General features: G+C 37.5%; 1 protein-coding gene across 1 annotated transcript in view; it reads right to left on the bottom strand.

Moving 5' to 3' along the window:
- The window catches only part of LAMA2 (laminin subunit alpha 2), a 388,353-nt gene that overhangs the window by 101,027 nt on the left and 275,092 nt on the right, over positions 1-12,234 (bottom strand). Inside the window, exons 30-33 of the mRNA XM_075497163.1 lie at positions 11,828-11,962; positions 11,044-11,168; positions 7,484-7,570; positions 6,401-6,594 (exon numbers count right to left, since the gene is read on the bottom strand). Coding sequence (XP_075353278.1) covers positions 6,401-6,594; positions 7,484-7,570; positions 11,044-11,168; positions 11,828-11,962 — 541 coding nt within the window. The remainder of the gene's footprint in view (positions 1-6,400; positions 6,595-7,483; positions 7,571-11,043; positions 11,169-11,827; positions 11,963-12,234) is intronic.

Below are 12,234 nucleotides of genomic sequence, written 5' to 3'. Positions count from 1 at the left end.
AGATATCTGAGCCACAATGTGTTCCTCCAATTGAGTGATTATCTAACACAATTTTGCTTTAATACATGAATTGCTGTTAAGATTCAGAAGACTGTGTTACGACTCGGTTGTTGGTCTAAGGGCAACCATGCAATCTCTGATATGAGGTGGTATCCTATGACTGTCAGTGACTCTTCAGTATTAGTTTCCAGTTGCTTCACAATAAAAAAGTGTTGAACTGTTGTTAGGCTCATTAATCGGTTGGCTGTTACCCCATTTTTCCCATTTTGGCACTGGTCTTACACCAAATAATAAACAAGCCCTCCTCTGTCCCCCACAACAGAATTGCTGATCAATATATCTCCAAAATCTGGGAAAATTCAGATCCAGATCAGGGTCTAAAGTACTGACTCAGGTTTATTTCTGATTTTCCTTATTTATAAAGCTTTATTTGCTGGTTCTGATACATACCAGTACTAGTTAGGTTTATATAGTGCTTGAGTTGGGCAAAAGACATCGGAGTGTGGGTCCAAACTCAACAGCAGCTCATGCATCAAAAAAAGGGAGAACAACTGATAGCTTATCAGCTTCTAGGCCAAGTAGGGGTGCCCACCCCTTATTGAGCTCATGCAGACAGTAAAGCAGTTGGCCAGCACAGAGATCAGTTTAATTCTTACAGCTGTGCCATAAGTGCTCACAACTTCTGTTAAATTCAGAACATAGCAGAAGCTAGTCCAATGCTTCCTAGATCTGGTGTTACACACAGGATCTTTCTTTTCAGCTCACTCTGTGAAGGCTTGTGGTAAGAAGCTCCCAGCTCCTGCTGAATTAAGGACTGTGTAGGAGCTAGGAGATGCTTCTTTTCACAGATTCTTCAAGATCTGCCTCTGACAGAGACAGTATCTCTGCTTAGTTCTGAATTTGGGAGGGCTGAGATCACAGAGCTACTCCCTGTTTTAGAGGGAAAACCTTGGTTCTGCCAGGACCAGTGGCTAGGAGCTTCCTCGTTCTCCTGGGTGCAGAACTGAATGGCAGCTGGGAAAAAATCCCTCTCATGCAAGCACCGGTCTACTTAGAGTACAGTATTTAAGTGTCCAAGACCTGGTATTAAAGGAATCTAATTATATAATTTTCTCTTTCTACCAGTAGTGAAGAATCAAATTCGTAAAGATGTAAGTTTGTTCACTGCAGCACAGCTGAAGGTCGTCCCCCCCCCCCCCCCCCCCCCAGATTGAGTTAAAGAAAAATTCCTAACAATGAAATATCTGATCTCTCTATGTCATGATTGCTTCCTGTTCCCTGTTAATCTCGTACAGCAGAACCACATCGACTGCTTTACATTTAGGTTTTTGCTTGACCCCAAGGAACATTTATGACAGGGGCATACATCTGAGGAAAGGTTTTGCAGTTTGCATTGCAACACAGCTCAAAATATTGAAGCCAAATTTTTTTGAAGTCCCCATTGTAGTTATGACTGGTGCCCTAAAAGCACTCAGAAGGTGCGTTCTGACTTGCCGTATGTTTAACAATAAAGCCTTGAAGTTCTCACTAGGATCATTTTTTTCCCTAAACACTGCACAGTAGCAAGCACAGTCACTGTTCCAACAACATTGCAATCTAAGGTTCTTCATTTTACGTACTACAAACTCTACAATGGAAGTGAATTGGAATGTCACAAGGTATAACAAAAAATACACAAGAGAATTACTAATCTAAGAAAATGCAGAATAGTTACAGGCTTGATCCAAAACCCCTTGTAGCTCCTTCTTTCCACTTCAGCTTGCTAAGGTCAAAGCTCTTTGGGAAGGATGAGGAGGGAGCAATACATGCTTTAGCTTGTTTATATATTTCTGGTATGTATGTGTAAAATATGAACCAAGCCAATACTAATGATCTCAGTCTGCCTGAGCATGCCGGGTACAGATGAACTGAGGAAAGGCTGTTCATCACACAACTCAGCTGTGTTCTGGATTGGAACTGTGGGGTTTCACTAAGAAAACAAAAAATATACATATTCAATACTGTAGTGATTATAGGCCAGTCAGCAATTGCCAGTTGACAACTTTCAGCAGAATAAACATTGAGATATATTTATTACAGTAAAAATGAGTGATGCATAAGGGAGCATCAATCATTTAGAGGACAATTCATTTATAGTTACAAATAAAAATAAAAATCTGTAAGCATTAGAGAAGATTTGGGAGAACTTTTGTCATATTTGACAGTGTACAAAGATGTTGGCAGCATTATAAAAATTAGTTTGTAATCATTACTAATTTTCTTATTCGCTACTGACTGTTTCAAAACAGAAGAGAAAGTGAGCCTAAGAAGTGGCTTACTTGAGACCAAAAATTACAAGGAAGTCTTCATCAGCAGAGTATTACGAGTATCTGTACATGATGATCTAAATGGTCACTTTAGCTGGGGAAATAATCCACTTATTTAGAATAAAATAACATAAAAAATTAGATTTTTTTATGATGTGTAGTAGACCTTTCAGACTCTTGTACTACTTATAAAAAAAAAAAAAATCTACTTTTTGGATATCATTTTCCATTCCCTAATGGCATCCTAGAGAAAGCAACATTGTTCTGTTCTAGGAATATAATGGGAAGTGAATTCTGTCTGTGCCATTCACCTGTAATTATCTTTCTATTGTTATTTAGCAGTAAACAAATTCTTCCCCTTCGTACAGTGGCTTTTAAAAAATATATTCTCTTTCCATTCTACCTGTAGCTTTCTAAAATATAACTGTTATAACACAGCACTGAAAAGTGGCATGCACTAAGCAACTGAAAAATGACATGTTATCAAAAAAACAGTAAGAACCTGGTAAAACAGATTTTCAGCTACATCAGAAATAGATCACTTTAATGAACATGCACACTCCTCCAGATTTTTTTCTGTCTTTTCACTGCAAATTGTCACTCTAAAATCTTTAGAATACTTATGATAAGGGATATGTTAAAATATAAATGTTATATTTAAACAATAATACATTACAATATTGTGGCTAAAATACCTCTCTAATTGGATTTAAATATGCATTATTTAGCTTTCATGTAATACTGTGTGGTGACCTTTTATAGAATTTGCCAAAAATTCATTATTCAGTTGGTTATTCTTTGCTAAATATTCAGAATCAATTTTAACTTTCCTAAATATTAACTATAACGTACTAACAGTGGATAGCTTAATCAGACTATGTTTTATATTACTTACACCTACACTTTTTCAAACATGGGTGATTGTATTTTCTTTAAGCTAGACCATTTTACCACCTAACTAGGGGTTCTTCACACTTCTGACAGGTACAATGCAATTGCAGTATTTGAAATGGAACTCCGCAAATGAGCAAAAGTAGATACATGCATACAGCTCATTTGAAATATTGAATGCAAACAGGATTCTGCATATGGCATTAATTTTCTGTACATTAGGAGTACTTAATCACTATTATTATTACTATTAAGGTTTCGTTACAAGTGAAGCTAGTCAGAAGGGAATTTACTGAGTATTTTGGAAGTGGCTGACACACAAAAGTAAAAATATGTTGTACACAGGACTAAATTCTCAGCTGCATTCTCACCAAATTCTCCAATCTCAACTCAGATTGGAAGAAATAAATGTTCTGGGAGGAAGGAAGGAAAGCTTCAGGGTTTCCCCAAAAGGTGTTTCTAATGGTTCTTTGATAGCACAATGACTATTAAAGCACATTAGGGGCTGCAGCAATGAATCCCTATCAATCAGAAGAAAACAGCTGTACTCTGAAGCCTGTGACATACTAGGCAGTGTTAACCACAGGCAAATTCCCACCAAGTCTATGTTTGCCACACTCCCTTTGTCTGCCACAGCCCCCGTGTCCACCACAGGCTACAAAGGTAAATGGTTTCTTTATCAGGTTGGTTTTCTACCATGTCAGGAGTATTGCCCTGCATTACCAAAGGTGGGTTTGGAGTAATATGGGGGTTGAGGAACCTTTAAACAAAGGAAAAATCATATAGTGAGAGCAAATAGGCATAAAGTGTCTACTGAAATATTTAATTGCAGTTTTTGCGATTTATGGCATGGATGTTATTGATGTGGTGTCAATAGTAACAGACTAGTTCCTGTGACGGGAGATTTAAAGTACCTCCCATCTGTTCCTATAGGTGGTTCCTATTTTTATGACTAAAGGAAAGAAATCTTTTCATTTGATTCCTCACTTTTAGCAATGACATGAAATGTCCATACGCACATGCAAAGGACTGTTTTTATGGTGAAAATTGATTATCTAGTTACAGTAAAAATGCCGCTACAGGTAGTGTAGCTACATTTCAACACCGGCACATGAATATGTTGCAGTTAAATCAGAGATTATAGCGAACCACATCTTTCAAAGCAAAAAGGTGGAAAATTTGATTTGCCTGCACACAGCATTACAAATGAAAACTTGCACTTAAGCTGTTTTGTACAAAGAAACTCTGTCATCCTGGATATCCAAAAGACTTTTCAGAATGCTGATAAAGTAAATAACCAGTAAAAAACATACTAAGCAGTGCCTGAGATTGAAAACATTGGGTAATACTAAAAATAATGTAACAGGTATTCAGGATATTGAAAAATTAAGTCATTTTCGTTTAGATGCCACTCTGGAAAAAACAGTCCTTATTTTAAAATAATTTTGTAGCTGTAACACTTATGAACTTAACTCGTGATTACAGTTCTCCTTGACATTTAAGCCACAAAATGGAATCCAAAGCGTAGGTATTTCAGCAAAGTAGCTACTTATTCTATTTGCACTTATTTTGCTGTAGTTTAAAATAGAGCTTAAGATATACGATAGTTCAGAATTAAGTTCTAAACTACATCACACTGCAGCACATTAGAACTTTATTTCCCTTAAGCACACTAAGCTTTTCATCAATGAACCAATGTCATATTATTAATAATATAGAAATAGAAGTATTTTTGTCTATATTCACAGTAATCTCTCTATTCATTCTCAAAGAAGACTTGTACCTCGGAATCAGGACTAATGCAAAAGCACTGAACTCAACAGTCACATTTAGAAGCTTAGTTCTGCTAAGTCCCGATCACGCTCTAAGAGCTGATCACAACCATGAAGTTAAGTGAAACAATGTTCTGCACTGTGTAGTCCCCGACCCTATGTGCCTAATGTTTTCCTCTTTAACCACTCAAAGAAGCCACACATTTCATTCTTGACTGATACGATACCTTCAGCCATTTTTAGTACTTCTTTGGTTTCTTTATTTTTCCAATTTGCTTTTTAAATGTTTGCAATTTGTTTGAGCTGTACTAGCTGATTTTAATATGAGAGACCTCTGTACACCTCTGGGTATTGAGGTAAAGATTGAATGCATTCTGTGGAAAAAAATTTTAAAAAGAGCTTTTTTTTGGTATCTACTTGCCTTCATGTTACATATCCCTCACATAGGCAAAAAAAACCCTAAAATGAAAAAGCTCCAATTAAAGTCCTATAACAGATAAAAATCAGGTAAAACATTAAAACCAGTTCATTGTGCCTTGCCAATATATTCAAAGATGCACAGATTAAGAAATATTACATACTATGGACTTACTGGATCCCTATCTGTATTCTACTTTAAAATGAACAATGATAGCCTGAAGAGGAAAAAAAAAAAGATCGCAATAAAATTAGTTCCTACTAAGCTGGGGGAGATGGAGGAGAGGAAAATGCCTTATTTCAGTCAGGATTTACTAAGTGTTCTAGAAAGGTTTTGCTACCTGAATCTTTTTGGTAAGACATAAGCATACAATAGCACGGGAAATGAGATTGTGGGCTCAAAACAAACATCATCCAATTTAATGGAAAAAAATTCCAAACAATAATAAAAGGCAAGACACTTGGTACATATCAAAACTGAAGGTAGGGCAAAGATACCAGTACTGTAAACACACTAACTTGGTGGTTTAGGCTATTAGTTTTCTATTTTAAACAAAGAAAATCCTTTGTTCCTGGATATATTGTACTGTCATTCCTTATGTCTTTTAAATTCCAATGGGTGGTTGTTGAACCAACATGACCAAGCAAACCTTGGTAAAAACTTTCTGTGTGACTCATGGCATAGAGCATTGCAATTGCTGGTTAAACATTTGGACAACACTAAAAATTCACTAAGAGCAAATATTGTCACAACAGCAGTGACAACCTTTAGCAAAACTATAGACTTCAAAATCCCACAAAAAGAAATCCTTCAAAGCTTTGCTGTCAATTTTTAGTAAGCATATTAAAAAGTATTGAGAGTTTTCCTAACATCTCAAGGCTTGTGAAAAAAATGGACCAGAATGCCAAAGCAGTAAGAAACCTGCACAACGGACTGATGGACAAGCAGGGTTGAATTTCTGAAATATGACAAACACAATCAAAAATTCTCCAAAATTACATTAGTATACGTACAAATGCATTTCATGCCGTCACGTGCATGCCGATATTCACATCCAACACACTTCCACCCTGTGAATCCAGGCTTGCAAGTACACTGTCCAGTGACAGGGTCACAGGGGACAGGCAGGGAACCGTATGGATCGCACTCACATTCCTGGCAGGAGCCTCCTGGAGTTTGTGGGTTTCCCACGTAGCCAGAAGAACATCTAGATATTGCAAATACAAAACCAGTTTTGGCCGAGACACATGGTGTACTACAATTAATACTTAACAAGATTGTAAACAAAATGTATATGAACATTCATTCATGAACCATTAAAAAAAATCTTTGGTGCTTTATGACTCAGTATGCATTTGTAGAGGGAGAAATGCTGCAAACTGTCCAAACTGATAACTTTTAACCAGAACATGGAACAGTCTGCATGGAAGGAGTATGCAAAAGTGATTCCACACTCCTAGCAGTTTTCAGTTAAACTTCTATTATACCATGACAAAAAAGTTTTTATATTAGCAGTGTTTGGTCTATAGACTGTTTTTTTCCCCACTAGCCATGTGTGTTTTGCGTTAGAAGTGAAATCTCATAGTAGACACTTGCTAATTTTGATCATCTTAATCCCACAGCATTGCTATGGATGGGACAACAGCTGCTGTTTAGGTTATTAATTTGCAATTTGGTCATTAATATGTTTATATATAGCAGCCTTTCACAGTCAGTGCCCATGAGGACACAATAGTCACTAGAACAAAGGGTATGAGTGACATCAAGACACACTATAAGCATGGTGTCTAATTTTAGATAAATTTTGTATTTTTCGGTTTAACTTCTGAGGCCCAGGGAAAAAAAAAAAACAAACCACAAATCAGAAAGTAAGACTAGGACAATATCTGTGATATAAGTAACACTGATTATCAATTTACAATAAAAATTGCCTATTATGGCTGAGTTTTAACAACATATAAAGAGGAAATAACTTATCTGAAGGCAGGTATTTAAATATTAGTAAATATATGTTTATAGTATCGAAGGACATTGCTCTCCTTCATGTCTTGCCCACCTTTCATTGTCCCTCTTTCTTCTTTTTCCGTTCATCCTACCTTTCACAGTACTGGCCTTCATATCCAGGTGGGCATGCAGTACACCGGTAATCACCAGGTCCTTCCGCAACACAAGAAGGGCTGAAACTAAAACAAAAGCAAATAAGCTTTTTCCACTCTATTGCATCATTTCACTCAAGTCAGCTGTGCAGAAGGGCCCATGGTAAGCTCCATTTCTGAATGTAAGTGGCAGCATTTTGTTATCTGTTTATAAACACCTTTGGGAGATCCCTCCTTTCTATTAAGAATTTTGTGAAAGCCTTGCTGTGCTACTGGCACAATTTAGACAAATGCTGGAAGGGTAGAATCAATGAGGGTCGTATCAGAGGGGATGGAGTCAACAACGCCCATGCTGTAGGCTTGTGTGATTGAACGGTGCTGTCACTCACAGTGATCAAGAAAAGATAGTCATGGGAAGGATGTGAAACAAAAGATTAAGAAACTGAGCTAACAAACACCCAGCCATTCCAGTCTGATTTAATTTTAGCTTGAATAAAAGGAGATAAGCTGGGAAGAGTTTACTCAAAGGTAAGACATAAAGAGGGAGAAAGGAACCAAAATCATAGCCATGTGGAATCTTCGAAAAGGCAGTGTCAGATGAACTTCTCAAGGACGTACTGAAGAGAAAAGACTGGCCTACAGAGAAAAAAACCCTAAAAGCTACCTCCTTCATCGGCAGGGAGGGGTTGTATTTTAATCATAGAAGACGCTAGATTATTTTTCCTAACTCATGACATAGATGAGTAACTAGTGACTGCAGTGTGTACCTATGGGAACTGTGCAAAGTAGCATGTTGTTGGAATACTAGTACATTAAGTGCCTGCACAGACGGTTAAAATGAACAAAATGGGTAGGTAGGGGAAAAGAAACACAGCTAAATATTAAAATGGTGCAATACTGTAAAACTCTTTCAGCTCTTTGTGGAAGAACCAGAAAAGCACAGAGGTGGCTAGTGGTGAGCCCAGAGCTCCTTCTTGGTACAGTACAGTCAGCATCCTACTCTAACTTGCTTATAATGCATTAAATCAATAGTGCTTGAATGAGTATATAAAATTACACCTTTGCAAAAAAAGGTAAACAAATTGATCTATTACTCACAAACTCATTATCCAACACACTTTCAACTCTATAAAAATAGATCCACACCCCCAGGAACAATTCATTCTCTCTGTTCTTTTTTTTTTTTTAGCTCATCATGTTTGAAGCTGACTGCTGATTGTACAGGAATACAAAAACAGCATTTAAAATCTTAGTGGAGTTTTGTAAAATTTCATAAATAAAAATAATTGCACCATACTAATTCACAAATATCATCATGTCAGTCATGACATAATAAGCTAATGCAATAGGTCATTAGCTATCTGCATTTCATGCAGATTATGATTACTCAACTACCATACAATAGATGCAGGTAGTTAGAATTTTTTCCTTAATAGTATCTTGAAGAGCTTTCACTGGGCTGCACAACACAGAAATCCAAGGTGTAATACCCTTGTTTTCCACCTAATTCTGTAGCTTTACAGAATGGATCTATCCCACCTAGGCCTATCCATCTAAAAGTTAGGCATGTAGTCTAAGCCAACTGTTCAGGTGTCCTCCATCAGCAGTGGGAAATGGAGATGCACAGACAGGCATATTTGAACACATTTGAAATATCTCTTCCCCCACCCTCTCTCCAATGGTGGTTTCCTTCAGTTTTAACATGGGTGAGATGTATAGTTGTCTGTCCCTGCATTTACTAAACACGTACCAAAACTGTTGATGGCTACAGCTAACAGAAGTAGAAATCCCGTCCATGACATCTAGAGACATCTGAGTTAAGCTCTATAAAACCCAAGCAGTTCTGTTTCTGGACGTGCTCAGATCTGACTCCTCTCTCGACAGCACTAAGAAATTGGATGACTATCTCACGATTAAGTGTATTTACTAATTTCAGACTAGGTGTTATTCATTTAGCTCCTATGAAGGCTTTTGAACAAAAAAAGCAAGCCTCATAATCACTTTTATGTGAGCATGACACAAAAGGCCCTGACAACATCTGCGGCCATGCAGGCCGTGTGGCTGCATGAGGTATTGGTGCTGCGCTTGCTCTCCCTTCCCTAGCAGCTCAGCAATTTGAGTGCGCACCCAGGCTACGCGTACTACCTGGAGCCCTTCAGTGACACCCACTTCCTATGTTTTACATTAGCTTTTAGATAAGCTACTGAAGCGATTTCTGGAGCACGGCGTGGAGAATATGTCTAAATTCTCATAGCAGGGTGCCATAACCAGCCAGGTGAAGAGTCCTGCTCATGTGCTGATCTGACACCTGTATTTCTGGGCAACCAAAGGTTCTTAAGCTCCAGAAAGAAAATAGGATTGAGTGATATTTTCAGCACTTCTTACTGACAGTTAGTAACAGAAAAAGTTTTTCCAGTGTATTTGCTGATGCGCAAAGCTGAGAAGCTTGGTCGATCTTGTTCTTTGCAACTTGAATGTGCTTTCTTGATACTAGTAGGTAGAACACATAACCAAGTCATAACAGAAAACATTCATGAAAAAGGGTACAACTCAGAAAAACTTGCAGTTAAGACCACATTATAACTTTCTGAGATAAAGGGTATTTCTTTAAGCCCCTTTTGTAATTGTTTTGGTTGTTCTCAGTTTGGTATTTATGAGGTTTGGAAGTCTTCTTAAAAACACTTGCTGTGGATGAAAGATCATGATGCGTTTAGCTACTGATGTTTGAGAAAGGGATTCCCTCCTTCAAAATAAACCTCAGACCACCCCAAAATGATAAAATGAAGAAGAAAGAAAAAAAACAAACCAAAAACCCCTCTCAGATATACTGGCTGAAATACTCACTACGAGGTCCTAAAGGTCAGACAAAGCACAGAAAAATGGTTTTAAGGAACGCTTCCAACCTTTCAAGAGAACAATCATGAAACACAAACCTTTTCAGAGCAGTACTATGGTATGATTCCAAATATCATTAAGAGCTTCTCAGCAAAACAACAAACAAATCTCAAGTGCTAAAGTATCATCTGTTGGGAACACATGTGGAGACATCATGGCAAGGCTCATTAGCATAAAGCAACCAATAAAATTTATGCTGCAATAACTATATTGCTTTTAAATTATTCTGTCTTTCACAAATTGCCTAAAACTCATGTAACATTAAATAAGGAATCAATAAATTCCAGAGCGGAGCAAGAAAGGCACTGTAACACATTTATACCAACATAATATATGAGCATAAGACTTTTTACGGCTCCCTTGTGGCTATATTGTACTTGAGTTCTGCTCTAGCTTCATTTGTGAGAATACCTTTATAACACACATTCATTATCTGTTGAGTATTGCATTTTCTAGCACTTATTAATTGATTCATCACAAATTAGCAAGGGAGCAGTTTCTGACTTTTAAAGGAAGATCAATTAGCAAAAGTAGATACGAAACTTTTTAGTACGGCTTACATGATGCAGTTCTCCTGTACCCATCTGAAAAAAGACATGGTGAGCCTAAAACAAAGTTCTTGCTTGCTGGAAAGGTAATTCTGTATCATGAGTTTGCTTACTTACTTGTTATTAGAAACGAATAGGGGACAAGCACAAGGCTGACAGTCATCCGGAGAGCCTTGGACAATGCCATAAAATCCCAGCGCACATCTCTCACAGTGGTGACCAGCAGTATTGTGCTGACAATTCTGCAGAGGAAGGAGACAGAATGAAAGCTGTATTTGATAATTACAAGAAAGCAGACAACATTTTGTTCCCAGCCTCAGGGATTCAAACTTATTTCGATTCATAATTTCTCCCTCCCTGATACGATTCACAGTGGGACTGCTTGCTTTAAGCATCTATCAAATGCCTGCTGAGTTATATATGGGTTTACAAGCAGAAAGAATGGAGGCCTGTAGCTAGCCAGATGTATCCTATGGAATTTCTTATCCCATTCATCCTTCCTTCCCTCTTTTGTTCCAGCCGTTGAAGCAGGAGAAATAACCAATTAAAATTCAATCTTACTGTATCAGGTCACACAAATTATTACCTACAAGAGCAGTGCTGTGTTTATTGCATGACACATGGTACATTGCCTCTTTAGTTTGCAGATATTTAGTTTTTCTTTTTATACACATAGTAATTCAGCGGTAATAAAGCATTGCATAATCTGAACTCTAGAAAATCAGAATGGAAAACTTTAAAGGTAAATGGTTTGCTTTTTTGACCTCCCTTTAGCTTTGACACTTAAGCTATTTAAGCAAAATTGGATTAAAATATTGTCCTCTATTTTTTTAGATCAGTTACATTACTTACAAGTTTTACATTAAGATTAACCTAGTGCATAAGTTGAGAAATATAATACCTGACAAATTGATGTTTCAGGGTCACACATAGCACTGTGTCCATGACACTGACATACAACACAGGCGCCTAAGGACTGAGCAGGTGTCCTTCCTGCAGGTGAAGATGGAAGCCTGTAAAATCCTGGAGAGCATGACTGCAATAAAAAAGATGCAGAAAAAACCAGATCATTACAGAGTGGACTAGGTATGGGGAGCATCGCAAGCTCATCTTTCCAATCACCAGTTTTTACAAGTTGCGAAAAGAACCTGACAGGCTTCCAGCTGTGTTACAAACAATATACAGTACTTTACAGATAACAAGAGCCAGCCCTAATTGGAAACATTGCTGAAAACTCCCTGGAGCACTCCACTGGCACCAGGCTTTTCATATTACAGCTTGAGAGACCTTTCATTCAGATGCAGAACA

The sequence above is a fragment of the Mycteria americana genome, chromosome 3 (assembly GCF_035582795.1).
Source record: "Mycteria americana isolate JAX WOST 10 ecotype Jacksonville Zoo and Gardens chromosome 3, USCA_MyAme_1.0, whole genome shotgun sequence".
NCBI classification, from domain to species: Eukaryota; Metazoa; Chordata; class Aves; order Ciconiiformes; family Ciconiidae; genus Mycteria; species Mycteria americana.
This window is presented reverse-complemented; position numbering and strand designations above follow the sequence as displayed.